At 43.1% G+C, this 14,974-nt stretch overlaps 1 protein-coding gene across 10 annotated transcripts in view; it reads left to right on the top strand.

Moving 5' to 3' along the window:
- The window catches only part of ASH1L (ASH1 like histone lysine methyltransferase), a 183,478-nt gene that overhangs the window by 18,937 nt on the left and 149,567 nt on the right, over positions 1-14,974 (top strand). For 9 of the 10 annotated variants that reach the window (XR_201234.3, XM_045086805.1, XM_045086802.1 and 6 more), the window contains one exon: positions 10,708-11,228. Coding sequence is in view for 9 of the 10 variants with exons in the window: in XM_045086805.1 (XP_044942740.1) it covers positions 10,809-11,228 (420 nt within the window). In the remaining variant the exon portion in view is untranslated. Of the gene's footprint in view, positions 1-10,300; positions 10,453-10,707; positions 11,229-14,974 lie in introns of those variants that run through there. The other variant, XM_013048954.2, reaches the window with a different exon arrangement.

Below are 14,974 nucleotides of genomic sequence, written 5' to 3' on the forward strand. Positions count from 1 at the left end.
ATAGTGCTTATTTTTTTAAAAATTGTAATAGTATAAGATATGATATTTAAAGAAAAATGTCAATCCTTTAATATTTTTATTTTCATTGTATTCTCTTAGTTTTTGTCTACATATGTAATTTAAAATACAGCAGTGTATGTTTGCTAATTCAGCTAGTAGATATTTATCGAATACCTTTTATGTTCGGGGACTTTGCTAAGGAGATTGCAGTGAATAAGGCAATGAGGATTCTTATTCTCATGGAACAAATGCTGTAGTGGAAAATATGAGTGTTAAGCGTATAATTTACCCAGAAAAAGCATATAACTTACTAGGATGATGAGCGTTAAGAGACTTACAGAATGCTGCATGAGCACTTAACAGGAAGATGTCCCTTGGTCGAGCAGGGAAATGACACAGATTATTTAAAAATCATATTTCTAGCTGCATCTCAGAGCAGGGACTGGAGGAGAACAAGGTGGATATGCAGAGTTAGAAAGCTGCTATATTCTGTTAAGATCTGTTGTTGTTTCGGATAGAATGGCAGTGGACTTATAACTCAGTGTAAATAGAAATTATGTGGAATTCACAAGTTTTGGTGTTAGGGTCGCGTTGGGAACGGGGTGGCGGTGAGAGAGGACGCAAGGGTGGCTTCCAGGTTTCCGACTTGAGCAAGTGGCAGTACTGCGTTCACTTGGCTAGTGTGATGGGTCCCAGGAAACGCGATGTAGGACTGGACAGTGTAAAAGCTGCGGTAAACTAATGTGCTGTGATTTTTTAAAAGATCTTACACAGTTAATTTGTATGTTTTTTACTGTTGAGAAATAGAACAATGATTACCGTCTCTGACGATGTTTGATAAAGACCACAGAGAAGACCAAAATTTATCACAGATGAGACAAGCTAGACTTATTTTAAGCTAAAAATCTGCTGACATTGTTTAGTCTGTAATGTGATAATTCAGGTAAGTGTACTTATCCAGAAAGAGAGAAAAGTTGTTCTTGCATAGTAAAGAGAGTTCAGATAAATTATCTTTCTTACCAAGTTGGAAAACCATTCTAAGACTCTGTTATATATTCATATGTTGTCGTCATACTGCCTCCCTGTGTGGGTGTCTTGTGCGTGTGCTCCCTGCTGCCAGCTTGACCTTGTACTTAATGTTTCACGGCCGTCTAAGATTTAACGTTCAGCTGAACTCTCAGTCTCCTCTCCTGTCTGTCTCATCTGAGCAGACAGCTTTTATAGTGTCAGCCCCATGAGGGCGGGGACTTTCCTGTTTTGGCGCTGCTTTGTCCCCAGTTGCTGTCATGCAATGGGCATCGGTAAGTACTTTGTTGTCGGGATGTCTGAGTGGTACCACCGAACCGTTCACCAGTTGCTTAAGTCTTTGCTTCTCTTCCTCCTTTCTGTATCTTGCTGACAAATCAAATCTGTTATTCCTTAGAAGTATCTCTTAATTCATCCGTTTTTTAAATTTTCAGTACTACTTTGCTAATCTGTGAATTTTATAACTAGTATTCCAGAATCAGCTTTGCTTTTTTTTTTTTTTTTAAAGACTTCATAATTTTGGACATGGAGAGTTCGAGTAGGGGAAGGGGACAACAGGAGAGGGAGACAGAATCTCAAGCAGACTCCCTGCTGAGTCTAGGTACATGGGGCTTGATCTCGTGACCCTGAGATCATGACTTGAGCTGCCGTTTAACCAGCTGAGCCACCCATGTGCTGCCCCAAGTTTTGCTGTCTTTCTAATCATTCTTCCACAGCAGCCAGGGAGGTTTTTTAAAGTATAAGCTGTTGGGGCTCCTGGGTGGCTCAGTCTGTTAAGCTGCTGCCTTTGGCTCAGGTCATGATCCCAGGGTCCTGAGATCCAGTCGGGCTCCATGCTCAGTGGAGCCTGCTTCTCTCTCCACCCCTGTCTGCCACTCTGCCTGCATGTGAGCGTGCTCGCTCACGCTCTCTGACAAATAAATAAATAAAAATTAAAAAAAAAAACAAAAACAAAAAACACAACAACCCATAAGTTGTATCTTACTACTCTTCTGCTCAGAACTAATTTTGGATTCCAAATCCTTAAGGTAGCCCAACAGGCTCTTAATCTATTTTTTTTTTTAAGATTCAGTTTATTTGTCAGAGAGTGTGTAAGCACAAGCAGGGGGAGCAGCCCACAGAGGGAGAAGCAGGCTCCCCACTGAGCCAGGAGCCCAATGTGGGACTCTGTCCTGGGACCCTGGTATCATGTCCCAAGCCAAAGGCAGACACCTAACTGACCCAGCCACCCAGCTGTCCTGAAAGCTCTTTTCATACAGCTTTCCAGTTTTGTTTTGTGTTGTCCCCACTTTGGTGAATCTACTGTTAATCTTTACAGTTTCAGGGACTTTTTACACATACTATTCTCTGTTTGGGGAACATACTTAACTCGACATTTTGCCTGGCTATTTCCTACTTAGACTGCGTCTCAGCTTAAAGTTAACTGTTTTTCCAAGGTATATTCCCTGTTCCTCCAAATTTCCTTGATATACAACTTCATATATTCAATACCTTCACATTTATTATGTTCTAACCACATTTTTAAATAGTCATTTATCTGCCTCCCTATCTCAAATATACAGTTTGTAAGACTGGGACCATATTGTATTATTTACAACCATTTGTACAGTGGTTCTCAAGACATATTTGAGGCTCTCAAAATGTCCACTGAATGAAGGAATAGATTAAGGATGATGAATGCATAAAGGAAATGATATAATGGTTGCAGAAGACAAGCAAGTGTCATCACAGAAGACAAGCATGAGTTGCAAACAGCAGGTCTGCGAGGTGTCCTGCGAGGTGTCACAGAGGGGAGGACTGAGACCAGGAATAAACATGTTTGGGAGGCAGTGGAACACCGTATTCGAGAAGAGCCAGACAGACCTGGGCTCAAGCATTTTTTTGGTTATTAGCTTATTTTTTCATCTCTGAAAATGGAATCGTAATAGTAACTGAGATCATCTGTGTAATACTAGCATAGAGCTTTGCACATATTAAGAACTCAGCAAATTTTTAGGTTTTTGTTGTTGTTTTGTTTGGTTTTTGTTTTTGTTTTTACTTAACTAATGCATCTCCTGGAAGGACTCAGTTTTGTAGTATTTAATGAATACAGAGTTGATTTTATATTGCTTTGCTAAGTAGTGTTTTATCAAAGTATGCCTATTCCCTTCCAACCTCCAGTGATAGACTAGGTGTCTATACAGAATGGTCTCCAGACTTAGTTGAATTGTTTTCCATAATGGTTTGGTATCTCACAGAACAGAGCCTGTGTTAACTCTGAATTTGTCTATTTTTATCCGATGCATTGTTTGTTACTTGAATGTGAGATTCGTATGGGAGAGGTGGGTGGGCACTAGTCATCACTTTGGAGAGGGCGTAGGGCATGAAGGCGAAAACAAATCTGAGCGATTCCTGATCAAGAATTTGGTATTTGTCTTGTTTGCCCAGGTTTTGTCACGTTGCAGTTCACGGCGGGCCAGCAGTAGGGCATTCATAGATCACTATGAAATGTGATTTACTTGTCTATTTGTAGGTAGTATCTAATATGCTGTTAGATTATCATGCTTTGGGGTTCCTGGGTGGCTCAGTTGGCTAAGCGTCTGCCTTCGGCTCAGGTCATGACCCAGGGTCCTGGGATCCGGTTCTGCATCGGCCCCCTGCTCAGCAGGAAGTTGGCTTCTCCCTCTGCCTCTGCCTGCTGCTGCCCCTGCTCATGCTCTCTTCCTCCCCACCATGAATAAATAGAATCTTTAAAAAAAAAAAAAAGGTAATCATGCCTTGTGTTGATATAATGTATATATCCTATTAATACAATTAGTAACTTTCTTTATTTTTAAGATCTCATTTGTTTATTTGAAAGATGGAGACATCTTGCGCATGCGCACAGGAGTTGGTGGGGAGGGGCAAGAGGGAGAGGGACAAGCAGACTCCCCGCTGAGTGCGGACCCACCCAGGCGCCTCGGTGCTGAGTAATTTTCTAAACAGTTTGTTCACAGCTAAAATGATCTCAGTGAAAGGGCTTCAGGCTATAGATTTAGTATCAGTTTCCTTTGGATTTGGACTAGACTGTTCTGGATGATTTCAGTGATTTGAGGACATCCTATAAATCCCAAAGTTGCGAGTGAGATGAATGTTGAATTTGTTGCTTAGAGCAAAGAGATTCTAGCAGTCTTAGTTCTGTGTTTCTCCTTGGAACTGTATTTTGACTTGGATATTGTAGTAGGAACCAGATTACATTGTGTGACAGCATGTGTCCTTGTCCCTGGATGGAAAACCTAGTGCGTATAGATGGAAGAGTATCATTTACCGAGAACGCTGCATTCAAAGTTCAAGATCAGCATTCTGGCAGCTGGTGTAGGGACTGGTTTACAAGCAGTTTACATTTAGCAGATAAAAAGCATTCTTTGTTGTGAAGTATCTTCAGAATTTGGGTTTATCTTTACTAGAAACACTTAAATTTGGTATGTACGGTTTGCCAATCATGCTTTTCCAGTCTCACTGCCTAGATGGATTCACAAAATAGGCCCCTAGGCTCACTATCCTTTCTCCTCTTTGATGAAGTTAGGGAAACATAGAATTTCTCTATTCTTACCTATGTTTCTGGGGTAGTGATCAGTGTTTTCAAATTAGTTCTTTTTTAGTTTATTGATATTCTACTATTTGTATAATAATTTGTGTCACTCAGATTCAGTTTTTCCATTTTAAAATGAAGAGAATCATGCTCTCCAAACCCTTCTTTGGAATGTGTTAAAAGTGAGTAAGTGCTGGTAAAAATGCTTTTGAGTTCTTTGGAGGAAATACTGAAATTCTGGTTCAAATTTATACATATATATGTTAATGCGTTCTGGAATTCCTTCATTATGAAAAGAATTGTAGGGAAATTTAAAAATGTATGTACTTGTGAGTACTGGATATAAAAGCGATTGTTTCTGTGTAAATTATTTGTTTTTGTTCTAGAACAGGTTTGTTTTCATGAGCGACCGGAAGGGTATACGCAGGTATGTCAGTGCACTAGTCACTTGAAACCCAGGATGGGCATCAAAAATTAAGGAACATGCAGCGCCTGGGTGGCTCAGTTGATTGTGTCCAATTGTTTGTTGTTTTTTTTTTTTAATTTAAGATTTATTCAGTTATTTTAGAGAGAGAGAGGCAGAGAACAGGGAGGGGGCAGAGAAAGGGAGAGAATGTATAGCCGCTGAGCCTGGAACTAGACTTGAGGCTCAATCTCATGGCGCTGAGATCCTGACCTGAGCTGAAATCACGAGTTGGAGGCTTAACATACCAAGCCACTGGGTGTTCCAAGAGTCCAACTCTTGGTCTCAGCTCATGTTTTGATCTCAGGGTCGTGAGTTCAAGACCTATGCTGGAGTCTACCCTGGATGTGGAGCCTATTTTAAAATAGGTAAATAAATAAGAAAGGAGGGGCGCCTGGGTGGCTCAGTGGGTTAAACCTCTGCCTTTGGCTCGGGTCATGGTCTCAGGTTCCTGGATCAAGCCCTCCATCAGGCTCTCTGCTCTGCGGGGAGCCTGCTTCCCTGCTCTATGCCTGCCTCTCTGCCTACTTGTGATCTCTTTCTCTGTCAAATAAAGAAATAGAATCTTAAAAAAAAAAAAAATTTACAAAATAAAAAGAAGAAACATGGGAGAAAAGAAATAGAAAAGGAACAAAATAAAGCCAATAAGATATGTCCCACAAAAAAACATGCAATTAATTCAAATAATTATTGAACACCTGCTATATGCCAGGTGTAGTTTTAGGTGCTAGGATGTTACATTGAACTAAACTGACAAAAAACCCAGCTCCTGGAGGCACTTTTATATCCCAGTGGGAAGGTATCAACAGTAAATAAATGCGTCGTTCGCCAGATTGTGAGAAGCGCCATGGACGAAAAGAAAACAGGATCGAGTGTTGGAAGAAGATGGTGACATGAGTAGTTTTCAGTTTTATAAAGGATTGTCAGGGATTGCCTGTTCCAGGAGGTTACATTTAGGCAAAGGTGAAGGACATGAAAGAGCAAATCATGCAATTATCTGAGGAAAGAATGTTCTAGTCAGAATAATAATTGCAAAGGTCCTGTGGTAGGAGTATTTTACTTTGATGAAGAGGAGACGGCTTCTGACCCCCTTCTGGGAAGTAAGTGGGGAGTTTGGTAGGAGACGGAGGAGAAGCAGAGGGGACTGTAGGGCAGAGTAAATAGAGCCTTTAGACCCTCGGAAGGACTTTGACTCCCACTTGGAGTGGGATGGGAAAGGGTGGACAGGGTGTGGAGCAGAGCAAGGACACGATCGACAAGCTCTAAGGGTCACCTGGCTGCTGAGTTGAGGAGATTAAGGAGATACGGAGGGCCCAAGCTGCGGGCGGCCAGTGGAGGGACGACTCCTGGGTGGTCCAGGTGCTGGACGAGCACGTGGCTCTGAGCGGCAGCTGTCAGGTGAGCGAGAGCCGCAGGGTGCGCTGCTCCGAAGGCAGAGCCGTCGGCTGACAATGAGCGTGTGAGTCACGGGGGAGAAAGGAGTTCAAGGAGCTTAGGAAGTTTCAGCCCAACTATTTCCAGCAGGAGTTGCATTCATACGCGGAGATGAGGAAGCCCGTGGGAAGAACGGACCCGGACGGGGACGGGGACGGGGTAGAAGAGGACTTGATTTGAAGCAGACGAAGCGTGTGGTGTCTAACCAGTAGACATCTAGGCAGTGTGTTGGGCAGGCAGTTCGATACAGGGTTCTGGGGTTCTAGGAAGAGGTCCCAGCTGGCCTCTATCTAGTGATAGAAACTTGTAAATCAACAATGTTGGGTGGAATTTGTACAAGGCCGAAAGATTGGATTTGTTCATTTAGCAATAAGCGTAGATGGGGAAGGGAAGAGTGTGCCCTCGGGTGCTCCGGTGTTTGATGTTGGGGGGGAAGGGGAGACTGGTAAAGGAGACTGAGGGTGACTAGCCAGTAAGGCAGAAGAATCCAGAATGGACGCCTGGAAGTCAGTGTGGAGATGATGGGGCTGTTCCGCTGTGTCATGTTCTGTGACAAGGTCAGGTAGAGGACTGAGAACTGATCGGTGTGCTTAGTAGTATAGAGTATGTCAGTGTCCTTGGCCAGCATTTTATTTGGAGAGGTGGTGGTGAAACTATGATTGGTGCGTTTCAAAGAAAAAAGGTGAGGATTTAGCGATGGCAAGAGTGGACTGCTCTTTGAAGAAGCTTTGTTTTGAGAGGGGGCAGAGAAATGTGAAGCTGGTAGAAGATAGAGGGTCAAGAGGAGTTTTCTTAGATGAGAAATACTGTAGTATGTTTTCATGCTGACTGGTATTATCCAGAGGAAAAAGGAGAAGCGGATGGTGCAAGGGAGATAGGATAGTTGTCCTAGTAAAGCTCTTGAGAAGGCAAGGAGAGGGTAGGCCTAGTGCTTGAGGGGAGGGGTTAGAAGTGTATGTATTTTTAAATTATTGTTATCTTCTTTTTTTTTAAGCTTTTATTTATTTATTTGATAGGCAGAGATCACAAGTAGGCAGAGAGGCAGGCAGAGAGAGAGGAGGAAGCAAGCTCCCTGCCGAGCAGAGAGCCCGATGCGGGGCTCGATCCCAGGACCCTGAGATCATGACCTGAGCTGAAGGCAGAGGCTTAACCCACTGAGCCACCCAGGCGTCCCTATTGTTATCTTCTTAAGTAGGCTCCAAGCTGGGCCTGGACTCCCAACGTGAGATCCCAGCCTGAGCTCAAAACCTGAGCCGAGACGGAGAGTGGGATGCTTAAGGGGCTGAGCCGCCCAGGCGGGCCAGTATTTGAGGACCACAGGGAAGGCAGAATCTGCAGGAACACACACAGCAGGTGGGTAGGTGTCAATATGGTGGAGCCTGTGGCAGTTTCCTTCTGATTGTTCCTGCTGCAGTCGTCGTCAGGTTGGAAGCAGAGTCAGTGAGGCTGGAGATGACTTAAAGTTGTTGTGTAGGAGAGTGATTGAGACAGGTTTTAGCACGAAGGGTCCAGTCGGGGTTAGCGTTCAGGAATGTAAAATGAGTTCAGTGAACATGATTGTTTTTCTTAGACCAGCTTTGACAGTACAGAGACAGGAAGGAGGAGGTATAAGATACAATTTTGAAGCTGTTGCTAGGGGGATTAAGATACCGTAGTAGGCTTACAGAAAACGCCTCTGTGAAAGACATACAGTGAACATTTGAGATAAAACTTGTGCATGGGACTCTTACAGCGCAGGGTGTCGTCACATGAGAAAGGAGAGGAGAACCATTTCTGCACGCCAGACGCTACATTAGAAGCCATCGGGGCCTTAAAATTCATTCATTCAGCTATTGAGTGGGCACTACTGTATGTGCTGTTCACTGTTCTGGGTGCTGGGAAATAGCTGTGAACAAACCAGAAGAGGTCCCTACCCCAATGAAGCTTAACACTGTCATTATAGCCTTTGGGGGGGGGGGTAGTTACAGTCTTCTTTTGAAATGTAGATGACAAATACGGAAGAAGGGGAAAAAGCTGATTACTCAAATTGTAGTCCTGTATGGATAAAAGCACTCAGGGAAGGATCAGGTCAGTGCAAGCTTAAATGTAAGTATTAAGACATAAGTCCACAAAGCACCATGCAAAAGTTTGGGTTTTGCTTTTAGAAAGATAGTGTAGGTTGGGTTACTTCCACCCAAGCTGGTGGTGGTTAGAGCAGAGCTCTTTCATCAAGCACAGCAATATTTTTGCATTGAAATGTAGGACTGTTTTCAAAAACTTGTAATTAAGACCAAAACGGATCCCAATCAGGTCTGTCACTCAGGTTTTGTCACTAGTGAGTAATGAAAAAGCTTGTGGTTCTCAGTGTTTTAAATTCCAGGATTGTGAACCCATTGCGGACAAAGTAGGACTTTGTACTTTTATTTTTAATTTATTTTTAAATTTTTTTTTTTTTTAAAGATTTTATTTATTTGACAGAGATTACAAGTAGGCAGGGAGGCAGTCAGAGAGAGGAGGAAGCAGGCTCCCTTCCCAGCAGAGAGCCTGATGTCGGGCTTGATCCCAGGACCCTGGGATCATGACCTGAGCCAAAGGCAGAGGCTTTAACCCACTGAGCCACCCAGGTGCCCCTACTTTTAATTTTTTAAAATTAATTTATTAGATACAGAGTGAGAAAGAAAGCGGCGGGGCGGGGGAAGTGGGCGGGGCGGCAGAGGGAGAGGAAGAAGCAGACTCCCCGCAGAGGAGGGAGCCTGACAGGGTTCTTGATCCCAGGATCCCAGGGTCATGACCTACCCCAGAAGGCAGTCACTTAACCAACTGAGCCACCCAGGTGCCCCCAGACTTTGTACTTTGAGAGGGAAAGAGAACACATGGCACAGAAGCAGAAATGAACGTGATTTGTCAGGGACAGTAAGGAGACTGAATTGGCGACGGTATGGGGATGTGTGTTGGGAAGGAAGGACAAGCAAGTTTGCGTACTTTCCAGCCGAATTACGAACAGCCTCGAAAATTTCTATGCAGCGTTAGCAAGAATTATCAGAGTGAGCTGATGGAAAGGTTACCCCCGCGACTGTTCTTGTGGATGAACAGAGTGCGAACAGACTTGGGAGTTTAGTCAGTCAGCCGGCATTTACTGAACACTTAATGTGCTGCTGCTACCGTTAGTTATGATAATTGATCATTGGTGCTTTCTCTTAAAGCCTTACTGTGTTGCCAGGCGGTGGACTATGTATTTTACTAACATTCCTATACAAGGTGTGAAGTAGCTATATGATCTTTGTCCTTGAGAATCTTACAGTCTCGTTGGAAAGAAGTCTTAAGGCACAGAGTTTAAACTATGAAATTCTCTGCTTCATAAAGGGAATGTTCTAAGGAATAGGATGGTCTTTTTTCAGATACTTGTCCTGGATCTTTATTGGATATATGCTTAGAGTAAAGGCTAGTCTGTCAGTCTTCAAGAGTAGTGAATTATTTTGGTTCTGTATTCGTTCGTCAGTCAGCCTTGTGATTATCTGGTAATCTGGTTTCCTGAAGGTCTTTCTCTGTGACAAGGGAGGTTGCCCGGGTACTTTATTTATATTTGCAAGTTAGGTACACATCTCATAATAATTTGCTTGTTTATATTTTATGAATTTGGAAAAATATTTATGGATTTGGTGGATTAAAGCATGCCAACTGACTACTTACTATTAGGAAAACTTGTAAAATTTCTGGTTTTCAAAGATTTTATAACAAGTGTTATAAATCATTTATCTAACAATTTTTTAATGTTTGTTTTTCTTACTAGAGTATAAGTTTCGTAAATTTAGGAACTGGGTCTATTTTGTTGAGTACTGTGTTTCCAGGTTATTGCACAATACCCGGCATATGATAGGAGATCGGAAATATTTTTGAATGAATGAATGAGTGAATGAATTCAGAATTTAATTGTACACCAGGAGCGGAGATGATTCCATCCTGAGTCCTGGCCTGAAAAGCTCAAAACCTCTTATAAAAGGTGAAGCACTAACAGTCCATAACATGTATTACTACAACTTGTTTATGATATCTGTAGAATAAGCTTATTCTAAAATTTTAAATTTATTTATAACTAAACTAATTTAAATTCATTTTGTACTGTATTTCGGTTCATTTTAACTGGGATTTGGGGTTCTTCCTGACCTCCTTGTCCCTCTCCCTTTGTGCCCATTTTTTCATATTGATCAGTAGTTGCTTTCTGTTCTCATGAGTTTTGTTATGGTTTATTCTGCAGAGAAAGAGATGCTGGATGCAAGTTTTGAAGATCCCTGCTTTTTATGGAACGCAGTTCTGTAAAATTTTCATAAGCTTCTTCGGCAATAACAGACACTTGTGATGGACCCTAGGAGTACTGCTATGTTAGGATTGGGTTCTGACTCCGAAGGGTTTTCAAGGAGGAGTCCCTCTGCCGCCGGCCCCGGCACAGCGGGGAGCGCGAGAGAAGCGGAGCTCCAGAGCCCCGGCCGAGGGGAGGAGGACCTCCGCCAGTGGCCCCGGGCACGGGGCGGCGAGGCCGGCCCGGAGGACGGTTTGAGCGGCGCACAGCAGCAGTTTTCAGTGAAAGAAACAAACTTCTCAGAAGGAAACTTAAAGTTGAAAATTGGCCTTCAGGCTAAGAGAACTAAAAAGCCTCCAAAGAACTTGGAGAACTATGTGTGTCGGCCTGCCATAAAAACAAGCAGCAAGCACCCGAGGAAAGCACTTAAGAGCGGGAAGATGACGGGCGAGAAGAGCGAGCGCTGCCCTTCCAAACGGGTGAGTCGGGGGAGTCGGCCTGCTGGCCGGCGGCGCGGGCTGCGGCCCGCAGTGCCCTGTCTGCTGCCCGCTCTCCTCCCGGGCAGTCCGGTCGCGAGCTCCGTGTTCCGAGTCTGTGTGTGACACGGCGGGAGGCTGCGAGGCTGGCCGGGCACGGGCAGGGCAGCGAGGGCGCTTGTGTTCGTGGGGCGGGTGTGCGAGGCGGGGACCGGCTCGTGCGGGCTGCGTGTGCAGGACAAGCCGCCCGTCTCCTCCCGTGGTGGGCAGTCGGACGGGGAAGAAATTGAGGCTCAAAGATGTTGAACGGTCATGAAACCGCTTACCTTTGAAGGTGGCGGTAAGGATCCAGTTCGCTACCATGTTGAAAGCTTTTGTGGGTTTTTGGGTTTGGTTTGGTTTGGTTTTTGGTTCTGGTCTTGTTTTGTTTTGTTTTTAGGAGAAGGAGGGAGAGAGTGTGAGGGGTAGGGGAGAGGCAGAGGGTGAGGGAGAGAGAGAATCTTAAGCGGGGCTTGATCTCACAACCCTGAGGTCATCACCTGAACCGAAATGAAGAGTCACACACTTAACTAACTGAGCCACCCAGGCGCCGCATATGTTGAAAGCTTTTGTAAAATGAATTGTTTAATACAAGGATTAATTCCTGTCACTCAAAGCAAGTTGATACATTAAAAATTGTCCCCTCTTTTTTTTCTCTAATTTATTTCTTTTTATTTTTTATTTTTTTGTTCCCTCTTTCTCATAGGCTATCCAAATACAGGAACTAATTTTTCAGGGTGCCTGCATGGCTCAGTCGGTTCAGCTGACTGTGTTTGGCTCGGGTCGTGATCCTGGGATCCTGCGATTGAGTCCTGCGTTGGGCTCTCTGCTCAGCGGGGAACGTGCTTCTCTCCCTCTGCTGCTCACCATGTTTGTACTCCCACTGTCTCTCTCTCTCTTTCTCTCAAATAAATAAATAAATCTTCAAAAAAAATACACTAATTTTTCTTAACCCTATTTATTCTCTGCTGTAAAGATTCTAGATTTGTTTTAGGTTATGTGTTGATCACAAGTTTTAGTCTTTTTTCTTTCTTTTTTTTTTTTTTTTAAGGTTTTTTGTATTAATTAGAGATCGTGAGAGCGAGCCCAAGCAGGGAGTGGGGTGGGGAGAAAAGAGAGAAGCAGGCTCTGAGCTGAGTAAGGAGCCTGACATGGGGCTCAGTCCCATGACCCTGGGATCATGACCTGACCCGAAGTCAGCTAGATGCTTAACCAACTGAGCCACCCAGGCTCCTCTAGCCATTTCATACAATATTTAATTTTAGGCGATGGGCACCATATGTGCCCACTTGCATATTTAAATTATTTGTAAATATAAGTAAAACAATGAATCGAGGTAGAAACACTTGGCTTAACATTTTGGCTAAAATTTTGAAATATTGCTACATAAAATCACTTGATTTTTACTGATTACTTAACATCAAATTCATGTGCTTTCTGCATGTTAGCAGAAACCATAATGATGCAGGCTTTTTGTTCTTCAAATTGCTGTGGCATCCAGAAATTTTTAATAGTTGCTATTCTTCAAAGATCATAGGCATATAAAGTAGCTTGGGGTGTTTTGTTGATAAAATGAACTGTGAGTGAGTTAGATGAGAAGCCAGGGAAGAAATGGGTGTTCTACCAATATTTGCAAAAATGAACTCAATGAATCTTCGCTAACCTGGGTAACCTCCCCTGAGCCTTATTTTCCTCATGAACTCAAGGATTTCCTGCTGAACTCAAGGATTTTCATAAGGTTGATTGAAAAAGATTTTTATCTGGCTTTTTTCCTTGAAACAATGTTAGAGCTTATCTTCTACAGCTGGTTTGTAAAAGTCTCCAGTATGATGGTCTTTTGTAATGTTTCTGCAGTCGTTTTTTTTTTTTTTTAAATAGTTCACACTGATGACGAGGTCTTGTACTCAGTGGATTTTACCTGCAGCACACACTCACTCTCGGCATGGGGTGGTTGCGATCGTGTATCTTGTTACGAGTAGTCCGAGTAGTCCGTGGTTTCCGAGGCCGGTAACAGAACTGCTAGTCATAAGGTGATGTTTATTTTTCAGGCAGCTACTTTAGCACAGGATGTTGGGTGTGTAAGTAAACTTTGCATTAGTGCTTCAGGAGTGGAAAGGGCATGCACGGGCTATGCAGTCAGAACCCAGTTGAAATCCTGGCTTAACAACCACACATAAGCAGCTTGCTTTCTCTCACTCACACGTGGTCTTCTCATTCATAGTGCGGGAGTAGGGATGCCCTTCCTCAGTGGCTGTATGCAGAATTAGATTTATATGAAGCGTCTGGCATGCGATAGGTTCCTGTGAATGTTTTCTTTCCCTTGTTACAGCCTGAGGTAGGGCTTTATGTAACGTGCGGTCCCTGCGCTGTCTTTGCGACGGTGCGGTCCGCTCCGGATCCAGGTTTGTGTTTTTGCGTAGCTCTGACCAGCTTCTCAGAGGAGTTCATGACTCGAAAAAGACTAAGCATCTTTGGCTAAGGAAGGAAAGAGGGACTATTACGAGGCATGTTGTAGTCTCTAAAACAGGCCTTTACCAAATGCACCTGGAACATTTACCCCCAATTCTTTAAAAGCAGTTGGGTTTTTGTCAGTGTTGCTTTTAAAGCAGATCTTACACAGTGCCTGTGTGGCTCAGTCAGTTGTGTCCAACTCTTGGTTTCAGCTCAGATCGTGGTCTCTGGGTTGTGAGATCGAGCCCCGTGTTTGGCTCTGTGCTGAGCATGGAGCCTGCTTAGGATTTTCTGTCTCCTTCTCTCCTTCCCTAAAAAAATAAAATAAAAAATAAAGCAAATATTAGGCCTTACATTTCTATTTTTTTTTTTAAAGATTTTATGTATTTATTTGACAGAGAGAAATCACAAGTAGATGGAGAGGCAGGCAGAGAGAGAGAGGAGGAAGCAGGCTCCCCGCTGAGCACAGAGCCCGATGTGGGACTCGATCCCAGGACCCCGAGATCATGACCTGAGCCGAAGGCAGAGGCTTAACCCACTGAGCCACCCAGGCGCCCCAGGCCTTACATTTCTAATGAAAACATAGATCATATATTTTATCTCTCCATTTATTTTCTGTTTTGGCAGTATTCAGAAAGCAAACACAAGACCCTCTAGAAAAAAATAAAGTATTTGCTGTTATGATTAGTATTGAATGATTGGTAACTGTATATGTAATTTTTTAAACTGTTTATGTAATTTTAAAAAGCAAAACCCAAGTTTAGTTCCATGAGTGAAATTTTTCCTTTTCTTGAATTATGTGACATACTGTTAAATTTATAGTAGTTTACTCATTAGCTCTGTGATTTTTTTTTTAAGATTTTATTTATTTATTTGATAGAGATCACAAGCAGGCAGAGAGAGAGGGGAAAGCAGGCTCCCCAATGAGCAGAGAGCCCGATGCGGACTCGATCCCAGGACCCTGAGATCATGACCTGAGCTGAAGGCAGAGGCTTAACCCACTGAGTCACCCAGGCGCCTCTGAACTCTGTTATTTAGAGGGATTCAGATACATCAACTAATTTACGAAAAATTTCAATTCATTGTTTAGGATCTGGCACATTAATAATTGGAGTTTGAAGTTTAGTTCATTCTTTTGAGAAAATATTAGAGGATGATGCTCTTAATGTCTTTTATTTAAAGTTATATTAAAGATTTTAAGGGTCCTAATTCTGTTTTTATTTAAAGTATTTGTAATGTATTTTTTAGTATGTTTTTTA

Source organism: Mustela putorius, unplaced genomic scaffold (genome assembly GCF_011764305.1).
Source record: "Mustela putorius furo isolate JIRA1106 unplaced genomic scaffold, ASM1176430v1.1 tig00000997_pilon_pilon_pilon, whole genome shotgun sequence".
Classification (NCBI taxonomy): Eukaryota; Metazoa; Chordata; class Mammalia; order Carnivora; family Mustelidae; genus Mustela; species Mustela putorius.